Source organism: Nilaparvata lugens, chromosome 1 (genome assembly GCF_014356525.2).
Source record: "Nilaparvata lugens isolate BPH chromosome 1, ASM1435652v1, whole genome shotgun sequence".
NCBI lineage: Eukaryota > Metazoa > Arthropoda > Insecta > Hemiptera > Delphacidae > Nilaparvata > Nilaparvata lugens.
This window is the reverse complement of record NC_052504.1, coordinates 27,104,584-27,123,623: the sequence shown is the minus strand read 5'-3', so window position 1 is coordinate 27,123,623 and position 19,040 is coordinate 27,104,584. Positions and strand designations below refer to the sequence as shown.

At 33.7% G+C, this 19,040-nt stretch overlaps 3 protein-coding genes across 5 annotated transcripts; 2 read left to right on the top strand and 1 right to left on the bottom strand.

Moving 5' to 3' along the window:
* Window positions 1-106: 106 nt before the first annotated feature.
* Window positions 107-6,169, top strand: LOC111054316 (apolipoprotein D). 3 transcript variants are annotated; one of them, XM_022341322.2, is made up of 6 exons: window positions 107-470; window positions 1,872-2,009; window positions 2,545-2,690; window positions 3,994-4,079; window positions 5,407-5,505; window positions 5,921-6,169. In XM_022341322.2, the coding sequence occupies exons 2-6, from the start codon at window positions 1,878-1,880 to the stop codon at window positions 6,055-6,057; spliced, it is 600 nt and encodes a 199-aa protein (XP_022197014.2). In that variant the 5' UTR covers window positions 107-470; window positions 1,872-1,877; the 3' UTR covers window positions 6,058-6,169. The 3 variants fall into 3 exon arrangements, with proteins under 3 accessions (XP_022197014.2, XP_022197013.2, XP_039280030.1); XM_022341321.2 differs by having other exon boundaries at window positions 107-539; XM_039424096.1 differs by lacking the exon at window positions 107-470 and adding an exon at window positions 1,117-1,184.
* A 3,522-nt stretch (window positions 6,170-9,691) lies between these two features.
* Window positions 9,692-10,363, bottom strand: LOC111054318 (craniofacial development protein 2-like). Its single transcript, XM_022341324.2, has one exon. The coding sequence runs from the start codon at window positions 10,361-10,363 to the stop codon at window positions 9,692-9,694; it is 672 nt and encodes a 223-aa protein (XP_022197016.2).
* A 1,435-nt stretch (window positions 10,364-11,798) lies between these two features.
* On the top strand, window positions 11,799-17,651 carry LOC111054320 (apolipoprotein D-like). Its single transcript, XM_039424129.1, has 6 exons — window positions 11,799-12,056; window positions 12,207-12,357; window positions 12,754-12,899; window positions 13,745-13,830; window positions 16,582-16,680; window positions 17,632-17,651. The coding sequence occupies exons 1-6, from the start codon at window positions 12,046-12,048 to the stop codon at window positions 17,649-17,651; spliced, it is 513 nt and encodes a 170-aa protein (XP_039280063.1). The 5' UTR covers window positions 11,799-12,045.
* Window positions 17,652-19,040: the final 1,389 nt, after the last annotated feature.

The following is a 19,040-nucleotide window of genomic DNA, read 5'->3' as shown; positions in this document are numbered from 1 at the left end:
AAAAATACTTCTATATGATGATATCTACTGAAAAGTAATTATATTTTATTATAGATTGTATTATTTGTGGTTTGAAAATGTTTATATTGTTACAAAGGCAATAAGAAGTGAATGGCGTAGCCTTCGGAATAATTTCAAGCTTGTCTCTAATTCAGGCACTAATAAAAGCTGAAGTAAAAAATAGATGTAGACTATGATCAAAATACTGAAGCAAAATAATAGAAACTCACTTTTGATTAGTGATTCTTCATCAATTCAAATATATTTTTCCCCAAGTCACGCTTCACTTTTTATTCGTCAGGCCACAGCTCATTTCAAACCATCTAATATATTTTTATGACTATATAACTTTCCAAATTTTCCCCTTCATTAGGTAGGCTACTTCAATGTCACATGAAATCTAATGTCTTGAAACTCAGAAAGCGTGCCGTAGTTGGTCTCTCACATAAATATTAACGTACCTATAAGTTGTAAGTAGAATAATTTTTAGCATTATTGTTCAGATGATTTATTTTTTCCAAAAATAACCTTTTTTATATGTAAGTACCATAATATTAATAAATAATTACCAGAAAAACTTAAAAGTGATAGAGATTAACATTTATTGGAGATTATGTAAAATTGTTCTACTAATCTGTAGAATGGTATTCCGGAATGTCATCAATATTGTGACTAAGATGTCACTTCATTCTATTGTCATTACGGTATCGTATCAATAATAACTTTAAATATTATCAATCAGACGTTACAACTGGAACAATGAAGAAAGGAAGAAAGAAAATATTCATGATTAACTGGAACAATGACATCATCATTAGTACGTAGGTGAATTACAGCCCACTATTTCTGGGTTTAATACTTTATTATTTCAGAAGCATCAAATAATTCTAGTATTTCAAAAGAGACAACTCTTCAATTTTGATACGTACTCATCATAACTTGAAGAATAAAAAAAACATTAGTTCTTCAAATCTCATTGCTTAATGAATTCAAATCTGTTATCTCTAAACTACAAACATTCCCAATTAAACACTGAACTTGGAAGTGGAACTGAAAATTATGCCGCATTTGAAATTTCTAGATAGTGTGAAGCTTTGGAGTAGGCCTCGGTAGTGCATTAAAAATGAAACATCATGAGTCATAATATTAGTGTTTTTATCAGTGTTGAAACCTCCTACGCTACGGTAGCACTAATTTACCACCATCGAGCACATGTCATATACCCTAACAATAAACACTTTGCTCTTAAGCAAATTCCAGCTCTCAAAAGCTTCTTATTAAACTGTTCATTTATTTTTAAAAGTCAGTTATTCCTAGAAAATTTTGTAGTAAGATCCAGATTTTGTGAATTCATTAGTTCCATTCTATACCGGGGTATTGTGAACATGTGAACTAAATTGTTCCATAAAGATTTTTGCTCTTATGATATAAATTGAAATATTCATATCCTTTTCTACACAATCCAATCGTTAAGCAACGAATTTATCAAAGAAAGAATTGCGATATAATGTCTTGTTCAATATTTGAAGTAAGACTACTTATAAAGTTTTGAAATCATCTCTCCAATTTGATAATAACTCGATTAAGTAAGGCACAATTAAAAAATCAAACGAATTCTTATTTTTTTCTATATTTAATAGGCTATTTTATATAAAATTACACAATATAATATGGTGTAGCTGAGGCTACCTTCTTGTCGAAATTTAAGAATCTAATCTAATTCAGAATTGAATAATCAACAGCTCTGGTTTTTGCATAGTAGGAAATTTTTGTTCGTGTTCTTATATGGGTATCTGTCCATCATAAGCATTAAGATTTAGGAAACTGCAATATTCTATTCATCTGTCACCTCTTACTATGAAATATTTCAGGAAGCGATGATGCATTATGTGAAAGTATTTATGGCTATTGCCGTCATGTCAAGTATTCATGAAAATGCTTTTGGCCAATCATTAGGCTATGGCAGCTGTCCAAATGTGGACGCGCTAGGACACTTCGAACCGGAAAAGGTGAGCTCTAAAAAATGTGTGAGCAATTAGCTTATTTTGTTTTAAAATATTAGGTAACAATAAATAATAATATCAGCATGTTGGTTTATAGCTATGAAATTGTGGAGTAGGCTACTTATAGAGAGAGGGAATGAAGTCATGAAGATGCACTCAAGTAATTATCGTTATTCACAGTATTTACAGGAAAAATTTATTGATCTAATATTTCATTACAATTTTATTGTCTTCATTCGCATTGATCAGCGGTGTAGGTACACTATATAGGCCTACACTTTTCAATTTAGAATAGTGGAAAAGTGCTTCTCCAATATTTTTTGGTATTTGATATTGAGTAAATAATGGCATTGATATGAGTTTGACGTTTCGGTTTTGAATATGCATGAATGTGTAGAAACGTTCTAATGGAAAACAACTATTGTATCTGAATAGCATGCCACTACTATATACGGTACCATAAGAACACTTTTTTATATTTTTGCTGAGGAAATTAGCATTATAAATTATTTATGAATTGTTTTCATTCTATGCTTTTCAGTACACTGGTAGATGGTATGAGATTGAACGAGTCATCAGCACGTTTCATCCGTGCGGATCGTGTGTTACTGCCGATTATGATGCTGAGAAAGATAGCAGTGGCAAACCCACTGGAAACATACTTGTCACAGAAACAATGACTAATTGGTAAGAAAAGTAGTCAACTTCCCAACCACAATCAACCTTATTTCCCAAATACAACCTTAAATCGATGAGTGATTCTAAATCAATTGAGTATTGAGCGACTTGCCAATCTCCCGAGCAATTTCCTTTTACAACCTTCACTTCGGTTAAATGTTATATTATCCCAATTCTGAAATAACTCCACCATTACTCATTCATTTTTGAATAAATTGAAAAAACGTGAAGATAGATTCGAAATTTATTGATTTGAAAATTATTTATTACAAAGTTTGTCCAAACATTCTGATGAAGAATGCTACAAAATGAAAGAGAATTAAGAAGCAGTAGGCTATTACTTTTCCTAAATGAAACAAATCCAGTAAATAAAGGTCTCCTCGACATGTTTTTGATTTATGTGAAAAACTCAACGGATTTAGAATGCTTAATACCTGTCTGATTTCTGACATTACATATTTACTTGCATATGTACGATCCACTTGGGCATCTTTATTTATCCACTCGGATTAAGAGCAAAAAATATTATAGAAGGATTATTAGCTTTTTATTTGTGAAAAATTCTGGAATCGATGAATTATTTATTGTAAAAATGTACAACGATTAATTGTAATAGTTATCAGAATTTATCAGTAATCAATGATATTCATAAATATTATTTAACCTACTATTTAAGATATTTTTTTTTCAAAAAAAGGTGCGTATCCTATCTCTCTATCACCCGTATCCATGTAATCTGCAAGCAATACACTTTGACGCATATAGAACTGTTTATATTATGTTCCCATGATATTTGTTATTGCTGTGTACGGTACATTTTCGTCGAGTATGTGTCTTATTCAAATATACTGATCTCATGTTTATGCTTTCATGGAGGAAAAATATTATTATTTATTAATAATTTTAAAATGTAATTGTTATAAAACCAGTTTAATATAATCTATAAGATTGAAACGTGATTGTTTTTCATGAGATTGTACTGATACCGTATGTAATCGAGCCAGCACTGAATCTTTACTATCTTATCCCAAATAAATATGTACTTTATTATAAACGTTATTATAGTGCTGGAATAAAACTAATAAACTTGGAACTTTACGATTTTTTATAATCTAACAATGATTTTTTCAAAACAATACTGTATTATTATCATCATCACAAAGTTATCACATTGTCATAAAAAGTTTAATATGGCCATTAAATTACTTTATTTATTGAGAGATCAAATTTCAATTATCAAAATATTAGCATTCTTAAATTTATGTACAAAAAGTTAGCCTGTTATTAATTACATTTCTGTTATTGATCGAAGGCTTGGGTACATTAAATCAAAAAGCGGCAGGGCTGTGCCATTGGACAAGTCAACCACAGATGCAAAATATGTTGTCTCCTTTCAAGGTAAAATAAATTTTAGAAACTCATTAAAATTCTCTCCCATCTACAATACACAAATAACATTTCTGCGACGAGACTATCTTATCTTCTATAGGCCTAGTGAGATTCACATTATAAGGTCAGTGGCGAGATGATAGGAATGAATTGTGGCGAATTTTTTGTTTCTATCACCTTCATAGTTAGATTTAAGTTATTTCAGTTGCATATACAGTAGCATAATCTATAATAACCCAATATTAATTGTGTATTTCTGTTGATAATGATTAATATATCAAATATCTTTTATTCATAGTTAGATTTAAGTTATCCCAGTCGCATATACAATAGAATAATCTATAATAATCCAATATTAATAAATTGTGTATTTCTGTTGATAATGATTAATACCTCAAATATCTTTTATTCGTCAATAAAATATATTTTTCATGATTTTATAATATAAAAATATATTTGGTTAATTAATTATTCCATCACAGCGTACAAACGATTTGGCAACGGTGTGTAGCTAGAAAAGGATTGAGTTATTTGCTTTGTCTAATGACAGACACGGATAGCTAACCAAAATTTTGATCAGGTGTTGATAACATGAATCTCATATCTCACCATATCTATACTACAGTAAATATGAAGAAAGCTTTGGAGATAAGCATGCTCCAAATACAAAATACATTATGATTGTCGCATCATGGGATCCTTATAACTAACCGAACTGATTAACTTTGAAATTCTGTGCAAGGCTTATGGTGATTGGTAGTAGGCCTTTTTCAATTTAATCAATCAAGTTGATAATAATTGAAACGAATTTTTCTCATTCATCTATGACTGTAAAGAAAAGAGTCTTATTAAATTGTCACCTCTTCCAATAAATTGGTGGCGCCGTGCCTAAATACGAGACTAGAAATGAATAAGGTTTCCGGTTTGATCCCAGTCGTAATCAATATTTTTAAAGATGTTCAATATGCATGAGAAAGATATAAATTATATATGTCGTGCACATTATATTCAGCGAATAATATATTTTCTCATCTATACTACCCTTTTTGATATATCCAATGTACCTAGAATTCCAGGTACATTACTCTCGATATATCTAATAAACATGGATTACACTCTTCTTCAGTTCATCAAATTCTTTTAATCTGTTAACAATGCTTTCAAGAGAAGAGACGTATCTGTAAAAATATTTTATTAATTACAAAACCATTTTTTTCATTTTCTTGTTAATAACGCATTAAACAATCAACTTTGTTGTGTATTATTAAATTAATTTTTATCGTCATAAAAAATCAGGTTAAATGGGTTTGATAGAATATGTTATGTATTTTTTCAGGTGCTTCCTCAAACAGTTCTTATTGGGTACTGAACACAGATTATAGCACGTACAGTGTTGTCTACTCATGCACTTCAGTGTGGGGTCTTTATAATCTCAGTAAGTTTTAAAATAAATACAGTGTTCTATTTGATTCATTTATGTATTCATCCATTTACAAAAGTCATTATGTATTTCAGAATCTTTCCTAATACATACTCACATTTAATAAGGCCATTTTACTTTTTTCTACTAACTAGAATCTTAACAATCAAATAATGCCTTGGAAATATATTTTGTGGAGCAATTTATTGCTTTCCGAGAGAATGAGCAAATTTTGTTATATAAACTATCACATAGATAGAAAATTTGCTAATTTACAATGAATTTAGCTGGATTAAAGATTTTCTTATTTTTACTCCACTTATTGTCATTGTATATGACATCCATCCAATATGATAAGGTTCTTCCTCAATTGAATTACTTTCTACAATAAATTCGTTTTTACTTTCACCGACTTCTTTTTTGTTTTCAGAGTATTTGTGGTTGCTAGCAAGAGACCCAGAACCCTCGCTGTATGTTCAACAGAAAATGCAATCAGTTCTTCAAAGCAAGGGTTTATCCAGTTATCTACTCTTCAAGACCAACCAGAAAAACTGCCAATACACATGAGCTCATATAATTTATATGTCTCATATTTGCACGTTCTACGACCATGGATCTTAAGATCATGTTCTATTATTTTTCAAGTTGTAAACTGAAATAAAAACTAAAACTTGTAATGACCATAATGTGTTTATCTTTTAGACTTCTAATAATGTTAGACTTCTGCATAATCCAACTCATTTTTGATTATTGAGTTTGAAAAAATACTTTGATATCTACTGGGAAGTACAGTATAACTAAATAAATATGGTTATTTTATAGTTACTGTGACTATGTTATATATTTACATATAACTATGGTTATATAGTTTACTGTACTGAGAAGTAACTTTCACGTTTCTTATTATATTATAGATTGTACAATCTGTCGTATGATGATGTCCATACTGTTTGAAAGGCAGTAAGAAATGAATGATGAAGTGAACGAATTCAAGCTTGTCACAAATTCAGACAATAATCAGAGCTAGAAAAATAGTATTAAATCAATTTTTTCATCAATAAAAAAATCTTCAAACAAATTGTTCTGACAGTCGAGAATGACTCTCTTTATAAACATAAAATTAATTTTATTTTTCAAAGTAGCTCAATGTTTTACAATTTTCTAGAGCTTATTGAGTGTGATTTCATCATTTAATTCGTTTTTTAATCTACAAAAATTTAAAATGTTATGTTTATATGTGTTTACATTGAACATTTAAATGGAGGAAGTCTAACCCACTTTTTGAACTGTGACTTCACCTAAATTTGGAAGAACAAATAACACAAGGATTGCGTTAGTAATTTATTTACCAATGTTTTACATCATTTTTTTGTTACATAAATGAATGAACATAATTATGTAAAGGGTGCTTGACTCAAAGTAGCTTAGTAATTTTACAAATATTGTAACTATTAGATAGGTAATATGATACCAAATTTATTGTCTCCAGAATGTTATGACTTGCTCTATTTCTTGAGACAAACCTCATTGTAATTCATTGCATTGAGTTATTTGATAAGGGTATTAGCATACACGTGTCAAAATAAAAATAGAATATGTGATCTGGAGAAAGTTTTGTCAATAGGAAATAGGCCTATAGATAGAATGTTTGATGTTTGTACTAGTAATAAATTATGTTATTCAAAATAAATGGCAGCTTGCAGGGAAAAATACTTTTTAAAGCTTCATGGAATTTTTCATGATAACTAAAAGTTCCAATGAAGGAAAATAGAGCTGGCATATGGCATTTTAAAAGTACCATACCCTATGGCGCTACAGCCCTCTGTGGGCCTTGGCCTCCGCCACGATTCTCCCACGACACAACTCTTTCCAGTTTCTCACTCCCATTACTCTAAGGTCCTCCTCCACACCATCTATCCATTTCTTTCTTGGACGACCTCTCCTTCTAGGTCCATCTATTTTTCCATTCAGTGTCGCTCTTGGAAGCCTCTCATTATCCATTCTCCACACATGGCCAAGTCATCTTATTCTCTGGGCCTTGTCAAATCCAACAATATTCTCACCCTGCAGTGCTTCCTCTACCTCTGCATTGCTCTTTCTCCTCCATGTATCCGCTGCTACCCTTACCGCACCAAAAACTTTCCTGACAATTCCTCTCTCAAATACCCTCAATGCCTCTTCGTCTTTCTTAGTCATTGTCCATGACTCAGAACCATAGCATACAATAGGTCTGATCAGAGTTTTGTAAAGCCTCATTTTACTATTTTTACCCAATACTTTCGATGTCATTAGTCTCTTATTTATATAGTATGCTCTGTTCCCACTCATAATACGTTTCTGAATTTTATCTGTCATATTGTTTCCAGCATTGAGGATAGTGCTAAAGTACTTAAACTCATTCAGCCCTTCAAATACTCTCTCTCCCACCTCCAAGTCAATTGTTCTTCTTCTAGCATTCACTGCGGACATTCTCATATATTTTGTTTTTCCATCATTGACCTGCAACCCCATTTTTTGTGCCTTGCTTTCTAAGCTGGAAATTATGCAGTTAGCATTTCGTGCCATTAAAACGACGTCATCTGCATATGCTCCTACCTGACTCATTCTAAAATATATATTTCCACCCAGGTTCAGGTTCTGTATAGCATGATGCAAGGCAAGGTTGAATAATACCGCCGCTAGCGCATCGCCTTGCTTTACTCCATTTGTGATGCGTATCTCTCTGCTCTTCCTTCCTCCAATTGCTATCCTTGCCGTAGACCCTTCCAGACTCATCTTCACCAGTCGCACAAGCTTTTTAGGAATGCCAAATGATTCAAGCGCATTGACAAGCTGTCCTCTATTTATTGAATCAAATGCCTGTTTGAAGTCCACAAACAGCAGATGTACATCCCTGTTATACTCTATACATCGTTCTAACGCTTGTTGCATGGTAAATATTTGATCAGAGGTTCCCCTCCCTCTTCTGAATCCGCACTGATATTCACCTTTTATTTCCTCTGCATATATTGAAATTCTGTCCATTAATATGATTGAGAATATCTTGTAGGCCAGATTCAGTAGGGTTATGGCTGTGTAGTTGCAGCACTCCTTCTTGTTTCCTTTCTTATATATGGGGACAATGATTCCAACATTCCAATCACCTGGCATCACTTCCTCTTTCCAGACTTGGCAAATCAGTTCATGCAGCTCCCTGCTCAGCCCTTCTCCACCATGTTTTATCAGCTCAGCTATTATCTGGTCATTTCTTGGAGCTCTATTTGTTATTGAGTCGTCCAATAGCACGCATCATTACTTCATCATGAGTAGGCTCTTCCACATTAATTTCTGGTCCAAGAAAGGTTCTATTTTCTTCATCTTCATTTCTCTGTTGTTCATTCAGTGCAATCTCAAAATATTCCGCCCATCTATCCAACACCTTATCTTCCTCTGTCAAAGCATTTCCATCCCTGTCATTGCAAATATTCAATCTTGGCTGGTAACTTTTGGTCATGCTTCTCACTTCCTTGTAGAAGGCTCTGTCATCTCTCTTCTCTTGCAAGGCTTCTATGTTTCCCAGCTGTCTTTTTAATGATTCTCTTTTCTTTCGTCTACATGTTTTGCTGGCTTCTCGTCGGCTGTCCCTATAATTTTCATAGTTCTGTCTTGTCCTTCTCTGTAGTATTCTTTGCCTGTCTTCATTTCTTCTTTCAATCCTCCTTTGGCACTCCTCATCATACCACTCTCCATTTCTCGTTTTAGACTCTTCACCAATTGTTTCTTTAGCAGCTTCCACTATCGCCCTTTCCATGCCCCTCCAGTGATCTTCCACAGAATGTCTCCAAGTACCTTGATCGAGCTTTTCCTCCAGCCTCTGTCTGTACCTCTCACTTTCCCGAGTAGCCTTCAATTTTTCAGAATTCCATCGGATTCTTCTTTCGTTCTGACATCTTTGTTGGTTAGACATTCTTTCTCTCACCTTAACTCTAACTAGGAAGTGGTCTGTCTCACAATTTGGTCCTCTTAGTGTTCTAACGTCAATCACCGATGATGCATGTCTTTTATCAATAACTAGTACATGAAATGAAATGAAATGAAAAAAAATTCTTTTTTACATGTACAGCACATGGTCAATCTGATTTACCTGATCACTTCTCGGTACAGACCAAGTTCCAAGGTGGCTTTTTTTGTGTTTGAAGCAAGTACTTTCAATGATCATATTTCATGAGGCTGCAAACTGTCCCAACATTCTGCCATTATCACTTGTTTCCTCATGCAATGAAAATTTTCCGGCCACATCCGCCATGAAAGTTTCTTGGCCGACCTTAGCATTGAAGTCTCCTAATATCAGTTTCATATCATATTTTGGAGACTTTTCTACAGTTTTCTTCAGGATGTCATAGAACTCTTCCTTATCATCATTACTTTTTTCTTCAGTGGGTGCATGTACAGATATTATTGTGATGTTTCTGAGGCGACATTTAATTCTCAATTTACAAATTCCATCAGATACAGGGTCGAATGCTAAAATGTGCTTTTTTAGTTTTTTGTTTATTATGAAGCCTGTTCCGAACAGTCCTGTTCTAGTTTCCGGTCCACTATAGTACATTGTAAAGTTCTGTTTTTCAATTCTGCCTTGGCTCTGCCATCTAATCTCTTGCAGAGCCACGATATCCAAGTCAAATTTAGTCATTTCCTCTGCGATTTCCATCATTTTACCTGGTCTAAGCATAGTCTGGACATTCCACGTTGCCAGCTTCAGATCTTTTTTTGCTGCCTTCTTTGCCCTCCCTGCACATCTTACAATGCCATCTCCCAATACTGTCCCCTCCTGGAGATCCGAATAGGGGACTGTTTTACCTCCCGGAATATTTGTTGCATCAGGACCTGTCATTCTAAGGATCGCCATTTGGCTTCTTTAAAATTTGTTTTTTACAGTGTAGAGTCTTAAGTTCTACGACCAACCCCCAATTTGGAGGACCAGAAAAGGAAAAGAAGAAGAATATGGCCAAGGGAAGACGACAGAAAGAATAAAGTAAGAATGGCACAAAGCTAAGTCAATGGAAATAGTGGCATTCTAGAAATTTGAAAGTTCCAAAGCATATAGAAGAGAAGAAGGGAGAGGGAAGAAGAGCTTTGGAAAATGGTCCCGTTAGTCGCCTCCTACGACAAGCCGGGATACTGTGGGCCTATTCTGGTGTGACAAATTGCTGAGTCAGGTGGTCAACTCAGGCTCCCCCAACCCACAGGGGAAAGCATTTTAAAAGTATTGAAATATAAAAATGTAATTATGATTTGAATAATTATAATAATTCATGGAGCTTAAAATGCAAATTTTGTAGGGCTAATATCGAAGATAAAGTACTTTGTCAGATGTAGAAAAATAAGAACAATGATTTCTCAGATTGCTGTTAGTTAATATTAATCAACAAATGCAAGTCTTTGTGAATAATGAAATAATATCCAGGAATTAATTCAATAACCATGTCAATTGAATTTAAAAGTTCTCAATACTTTTATAATACTAGTTCTATTCTCCTTCTTTGGAACTTTTGGTTATCATACCCCTTCCTTGGAAACATCTCCACCTCTTCAAATTGTTTTTAGTACGGTATGCATTTGTTTCTGATAAGTCTATCCTAGAAACGTCTAAAAAGCTTGCCTAGCTTCTCTTGATATAATTTACTACAAATGTAACAAAATCAATTAGGAAATTGAAGAAAACCTATCAAGAAAATTTATCAATTTTTCTTATTATAAGAAAAATTATCAAGTTCATTGAGTGAATTTTTGAAGGCTAGATTCAAGATTCTCTCTAGATGAGCTATCAGAAAACTTTGGGAATTGAAATAGACTAAATCTACTATTATATCTTTGCAGAATAATTTTTTGTCAGATAAAAAAAACTTTTTTTAAAATCAAATTTCACATGAAATTTTACCCTTTCATCTTTCAACATAAGTGCCCAGTAACGCTCAATTTACAGGTTTTATTGAAAAGTCATCTCTCATCCTCCCATTTTGATAGATACACGGTACCAGCACAATACTAAAGACTCACATGTGATTGTTGATTCTTTCTCACAAATTTATATTTCCTCCGGATCACGCTTGATTATTGATTTGTCAGGCCACAGCACATTAAACGAATCAGCACATCATTAAAGAATCAATGAAGATACCTTCATTATTATTCAATTTTTCAAATTTATTAGGTAGGCTAGTTCATACCGATATTAGTTATTGTCTTGAAACTTAGAAGGTCTAGTTGGTCTTTCATTTGTATACGGTACCTTATAAAAAGTTGTAAGTACAAGTAGAATCATTTTTGAGAAATTATTCTTGCAGAAGATTTTTTTCTGAGTTTTATAAAATTATGGGTTCATTCACATGGCAAATTTATCAATCACATGGTACTGGTAACATTTTTTCCATCCCAATAACGTGGATGAGAAAGATAATCTGGTATAAAAAGTGTATAATCAATTTGGAGATTTTTCATTTCATAGTCCCACGGACCATTCCTCAGAATATTTAGAAGTCTTATCAGACATATACTGGACCTGCATGAGTCTTCATGCTCATTTAGTAAGTGAGGATCTATGTTCCCTTTGTCGAAGAATTTCTCAATTTTCATAAAAATATGTTTCTTCCAAATGAATTGTATAAATGACAATATATTGTTTCATGAAATTACTGCTATAGATATGTAATATTGATTAATATGTTTCATGACAGTGAATTTGAGGCACAGGTATCGATGATGCATTTTGCAGAGGTGTTAGTGATTGCTGCCCTGTTGAGCATCTATGGCAGTGCCGATGGTCAAGTAATTAGCGTTGGTGGTTGCCCTGATATGTCTGTCGTCGACAACTTTGAACCAAACAAGGTAAGTTCTATCAAATAATTCAAACATTATTATATTTCCAAAGTGATCTAAGAATCACTCTACATTACAACTTACATTATTCGACTAATGTAGCTACGGTACCGTATTTGAATTGAGGATTTACCAAAATGATCTAGGCCTACTAAAGTTTGCACATCATAATATTATATAATTTACATAATTTAGGTACTGTATTTTGGTGTCACACATAATGGTGGATTCTAGATCGGAATAAAACTCTCTATAGTTCTGCTCTTTTCGATGATCATGAATAATCATATTATTTGTAAAATCTTCAATATTCTTTTTTAATCGTGGTTTCTCATGTAAGAGGGGTCTTAAGTGTTTTTCATGAATGTTGTAATTAATTACAGCTTCCATCTCCGTAATTTTCAGTATACTGGTAGATGGTATGAGGCAGAACGAGTATTTAATCCATTCGAAGTTGGGGGATCGTGTATTACTGGCGATTATACTATTGAGGAAGATAACTTCAACCACCCTACTGGTAACCTACTTGTGGTTCATTCAATGACAAACTGGTAAGTTTGCATGATTTCAAAATTCAAATCGATGTCAATGAGAACAAATAATTTTATAGTTACATTAAAGAAGCACTCAGGCTACTTGTAAATAATTTATACTAATGCACACAAAGATATATTATTCCTATAAATCTTTCAACACGAAACATGCCGAATATCAAAAAGTCTTACTGAATCAAATAGAAAAGAGGCAATTGTTTTTAGTTGAACAAATATAGTTTGTGTGGCTAAAGGATTCATACTTGTTTTATAATACTGTGGTGTAAAGCTTATTCTATTGTGTTGTAGCCACAAGTTCATTCAATAACTGTTTGTTGAATTATAAAATGGGGAAGAAAAATGAAAATGAGACAATTTATGGTGCAAAATTGAAGACGGATATATTTTTCAAGAATGATTTTTCCCTACATGATTTTGGTGTCAATAAGGGTGGGTAATGTGTTAATTCAGTTAATTTGATAATTGTGTTCAGAGGATAAGTGTATATTGAGTATGCTATATCAATATTATTTATTACCGAAGTGTAATTTGAAAAATCTGGAGAATTTTATAGACGAAATCCAAAACTATACATCCTACTTATTGGGTGCATCTGAACAAAAATTTTCTCCTATCTCCTTTTATCACCATTATCATGCAATAAGCACTCACTCTATTCTCAGGTTTGTAGTTTTGCATGAATGCAAAATTAATGAATTTTTCAGCTTCCCGAAATGATCTCAATTATAAGAAATGGAAAGGCTTGAATAAGTCTGTTAAAATTACAATAATGTCGGATACAATGATTTGAGTTTGTTATCATTATTAATAGGATATTAGTAATTACATTCTTTCAATTGTAGGCTTGGTCGCAAAATTTCAAAAAGCGCTGATGCTTTCCCATTGGATCGTTCGAGTAGGAAAGCAAAGTATCTTCTCAAATATAAAGGTACTGTACGCTGCTTTCATTTATAAAACTCTATGTTCACCTCTCTCGTCAATAAATTTTCACGAACGTACTCAGTAAATTCACTCGAGTCACTAGACTAGAATTATAGGCTATTGAAGGAACTCAATAACGTCTTAATATACACCGTGTCTGTCCCACGAAGAGGTTTACATGTTTGATTTTATATTACGTGCCCATTCATGAACCGAAATTTTTCAAATTTTACACAGTTTACGAAGTAGGTTCTAAAAATATTCGGGGAAAATTTCAACTCCCTAACCTTCGTAGAAACAAAATGGCGGCATATTAAAAACGATACTTCAAGAACATCAAAAAAGTGTTTTCATTTCATAAAATATTTTCATTGTTGCACTTTAGGGCAATATGACTTTTAAATGAAAAAGTAGAAAATAGCCTAATGAAAAACCTTAAAGTCCAAAATTATTCAGATTGAAATCGATCCACAGCAACACACTGATATGAAATGATTTGTAAGCTCTTAAAAAGAAACTCCGCGGTATCCGGAGAAGTTCCTCTTCTATTGATCGTTTTAGTTCCTCATCATTATTGAAGCTATGCTTATAAAATTTGTCCTTCAAGTAACCCCATCAATAGAAGTCACAAACAGTTAAATCTGGTAATCGTGGTGACCAATCTAAAAAATCACTCCCACGACCTATCCAACGACCATGAAGTTTGTCGTATAGTAATTATTGCTTGACATGATTTGCGAAATGAGGTGGAGCACCATCTTGTTGGAAGATTGCTTGATCCATCTCTGGCACCATCAAATGAGCCAAGACTACCGCAACGTAGTAAACAAATCAGATGATAACTCATGAAAGTAGTTTTTATATAAGAAGCGAATTGGTTAAATTTTCATTATGCCGCCATTTTGTTTCTACGAAGGTTAGGGAGCTGAAATTTACCCAGAATATTTTCAGAACCTACTTTGTAAAATGTGTTAAATTTAAAAAAGTTCGGTACATGAGTGGGCACATAATATAAAATTAAACGTGTAAACCTCTTCGTGGGACAAGGTGTATATCTTTCTTTGAAATTTAATGTGAATTAAAATTTATTTTTTGCGAAAATAAATTATTCACAAACAATATAAAATCAATCGTATAAGAGCAGGGGTGCCCAGAGGGGATTTGGACGCAGGGACGCAGACTGCTTATTCCTTGAAATTCTTGGTTCTTGGGGGTGGCTTAAAAAACATATCAGCTGTATTCAAAATAATAAAATGACGAGAATTTTACTAAATTTGTAGGAGTGAGAGGGGGGTTAGGTTGGACGCCATCGGAGATAGAGGCAAGGCTCTGGTTCATAATAGGAATAAGTTGATAACGATTAACCCCTTCCCTCCTGCTCTAGGAGAACCTCCTTGTCCTCGGTGGGGACATGAGCTCTCCTGCTCCCTCCTGCGTCGATTCTCTTCTGGTTTACGGGATGAGGTTTTTCTATGACCTCGATTGGAGAAGTCCACTCTTCCATGGTTTCACGAGCTTGTTCAGAGCCTGAATCTGAGCCCGAACCGTTGCCTGAACCCGAGCCTGTTCGTAGTTCATGGTTACTCCTAACGAACGAGACGCACAGTACCAGATTCTCGGGCGAGAGATCCTCCTTGACTGTTAATTTTTGCAAGAGCCCACATAGGCGTTACGCGAACTAGAGATCACTATTCGGGACTCGGTGAAAACTGTACTCGAAAGCCGTTTTTTTCACCTATTATAGACTACAGTAACTATATTACCAAATATTGTTAGGTACTGTATTTTAGACCCATTTCCACTATCTCAGTTTAAACGGGGATAAATCAGCTGATCGATTAGACCTGGAATGTAACAGATCAGAATGAATGTGACCATATGAACAAGTAAACGTGGTTTAGCTGTTAGATGGTGCATACTACAGCAACTATAATATAGTTAATATAAATTGGTAATATAGTTACTGTAGTGCTTACGACCCTCCGGTGAGTAAATTGATCTGGTGAATAATTGTTCTATTAATTCAGTCAAGTGGTGGAGTTCTGTAGTGGATTCATAATCCACATGGGCTCGAACACATGGATGGTCGATTTTAGAGCGAGCCCCACATAGGTACTTTTGCAAATGTCGCGGGCATGGCCCACAGTGAACCACGGTCCGGGTCGCGAGGAACTTCTAAGTTCTAAGTAGCTGCGTTATTGGTGCTGTTCCTTACACATTTGGAACATCAAACTGCTTTTTAGTATTGTATATTATATGTATTTATGAATAACATTCTTGAACAATATTATTATATTCATTAAGTAAAAGTGAATTCGTATGGCTTTTGTTGGTGGGCAGTCCCTTGCGGGAAGGTCCCACCGCCTGAATATATAATTTAAGCCGTCAATGGGCCTTACGACTGTCATACTTCAGCCAGGACCGACAGTTTAACGTGCCCATCCGATAACACGGGAGTGATCTGGTTAAAAACTTTTGGTAATGAGAGGGTTTGAACCCGGGATCTCTATGCTGCTACGCAAGCACTCTATCCACTAGACCACGGATCACTCCATTATATTCATTTAATGTATCAATTATGCATATCAATATAGTACAACTCTCTAGTGGGCTACTCTAGTATTCTCATCTCATCTTAAATGCTTGAATTTTTAAAAGAATTTTTTACTGAAAAATGTAAACTAGCCTACTGTAGGCCTCCTCATCATGCAATGTAGGGTACATCATTCTTGAAATGTGGTACCTATTTGTCTTCCAGGTTCTCCATTCACAGGCCCTTATTGGATATTGGACACGGATTATGACACCTACAGTGTTGTTTACTCATGCACTTCAGTATTGGGTCTTCTCAGTTTCAGTAAGTTTAAAAAAAGTCAAGTTAGAATTTAAAGTGCTCTTCACCTTATACGGTAGTAATTGATAAAAAAAGGCAAAACTTCTTGGCGTAGTTTGATCAAATGTTCCTGTAACTGAAGCTGCGTTTACATCGAAGTTATTAACAAAATGTTAATAACTTAATCATTATAGATTCTATTAGATTGAACGAAACTTGACAAACACATATTTTCATCATGTGTATGATAAGTTATGTTCAATCAAATAGAATCTATAAGGATTAAGTTATTAACATTTTTTTAAATAACTTTGGTGTAAACGCAGCTTTACTTATTTTCTGTAGGTGTTTTTCTATCCAAGAGCTATGATAATTTCAAATGGTGTTTATTGTAATTTAGCCTATACCTTTTATCACTCTAGTACCTTATTACATTATATATTGAACATAAATTTGTTATGTTTCTTCAACATAAAACAGTTTTATAGTTAACATTTCAATTTCATTAAAGATAAAATCTGGTTAATAACTCGAATTGAAAAATAATATGAAATAAATTTTATCATATATTTTTCTAAAGCAAATGTACATAGTTCGGAATATGTCATACATGACTTTGATCCATATGTAAATTTTATTTGAAGTAAGTTGGAGATTGAAACGTGAAACGCTCTTATTGCTCCATATGTAATTGGTTAAACGTGTTAGCTTCTGATGTCTAAGTAATTTATCACTTTCAATAGCTGAGTAATAAACAATTTTATGATTTCACTCCACGCTCCATACAATCTAACTTATTGTGAATTGGGCTTTGTTCTGCAAATCAAGAGGTCTTGAATAGACCACAAGTTTTTTTTGAAATTTTGAATCTGGGTCGGGCCCATTAACCGTTTTCCGTAACATGTGAATGTTTGAAGCATTGTTTATCTGAGAGGATCTATATCATCTTTGAGATCAATTATTATGCTATTCCAGTTCGGACTGTTCAAACCTGAAATAGTCCATGTTGATTGATTATAAATTTATGAATAAGATAAAATAAAAATTTCTCCTTGATGTCATGTTTATCAACGAAACGTCCATCAATATACTAAGGAAAATTATATTTCTCTCGTTGATGAGCATTTAGGGTGTGTGCACCCAAAAAGCAGTCAGGCCTTCCGAGTTCCAACGTTCTCCTTTAAGAGGATATCGATATACAATTATATGAATATCTATAACATCCTAAATCATCATGTAGATTTGGATGATTTTAAAATAATTTTGGAGTACCATAAAGCTGTGCACACAGATATCGGACAGCGGTCAGAGTGGTCTTAGGATGGTATGAAAAAGTAAATTCGTATGGCTTTTGTTGGTGGGGAGTCCCTTGCGGGAAGGTCCCACCGCCTGAATATATAATTTAAGCCGTCAATGGGCCTAAATTATATATTCAGGCGGTGGGACCTTCCCGCAAGAGACTCCCCACCAACAAAAGCCATACGAATTTACTTTTTTATACCATCCTAAGACCACTCTGACCGCTGTCCGATATCTGTGTACACAGCCTTATGGTACTCCAAAATTATTTTAAAATCATCCAAATCTACAGCACCATTATCTGCAGTCCTTTTTTCTTAGAATTAATTCTTTTATTTGTAATATTAATCTATTTAGCAATTTCTCAACTTAAAATCGCCACTTGGTTTGATGAGATACGAAATAGTTATCCATATACAGAGGGAGCCACATGAAATGGACATTGACAAATGAAAAGCCCTCCACTATTTCAAGGTCAAAAATAATTTACTGGCAGAAAAAATATTCTTAGAATTTGACTTGTTTGTTAAAAAAAAATACCGTATCATTGAGAAAGTGTTTATATCGTCACGCTGACAGATGTGGAGACACTCTTTTAGCCTGAACTTTCTCCAAAAAGATTGATCTGACGAGTGATTGTTCTGTTCAAATCTTTCGAAAATATGATTTTCTTGGAGGGGTATTTAAAGTCCTTAGTGTATAGTCTGTAGTATGACATCATATCTCTTACATTGGCTGAACTGCGACAAGCGATAGAGCACAAAATCACAAATCAGATCGATTGTCAACTATTGGAGAGAGTAGAAACCAACTTCAGAAAGCGTCCCCACATTTTCTAGCGTGAAAATGAATAGACACATCTTATAAAAAATAATTTTATATTCGTATTTTTTAGAAACTTATTTCAGCCAATAAATTATGGTTTGCCTAGTATCCTAATTTCTGAAGTGGTTTCCATTTATTGAAGTCAGTTTCCCGTGGCGGACTCTGAATAGCTTACTATGTCCTATATTAAAGGAAAACGCCAATCGATAACTAGACGAGTGGCGCCGACTTTGGGGGGCAAGGCACTTTCTGCTCTACCC

Bases quoted from the DNA above. Each gene is read 5' to 3' on its own strand.
- LOC111054320 (XM_039424129.1), top strand. The intron at 12,900-13,744 runs GTAAGTTTGCAT...TTTCAATTGTAG, and splicing joins GTTCATTCAATGACAAACTG to GCTTGGTCGCAAAATTTCAA. The intron at 13,831-16,581 runs GTACTGTACGCT...TTTGTCTTCCAG, and splicing joins GTATCTTCTCAAATATAAAG to GTTCTCCATTCACAGGCCCT.
- LOC111054316 (XM_039424096.1), top strand. From the start codon at position 1,134: ATGAGTCATAATATTAGTGTTTTTATCAGTGTTGAAACCTCCTACGCT. The intron at 1,185-1,871 runs GTAGCACTAATT...GAAATATTTCAG, and splicing joins TTGAAACCTCCTACGCTACG to GAAGCGATGATGCATTATGT. The intron at 5,506-5,920 runs GTAAGTTTTAAA...TTTTGTTTTCAG, and splicing joins GTGGGGTCTTTATAATCTCA to AGTATTTGTGGTTGCTAGCA.
- LOC111054318 (XM_022341324.2), bottom strand. From the start codon at position 10,363: ATGACAGGTCCTGATGCAACAAATATTCCGGGAGGTAAAACAGTCCCC.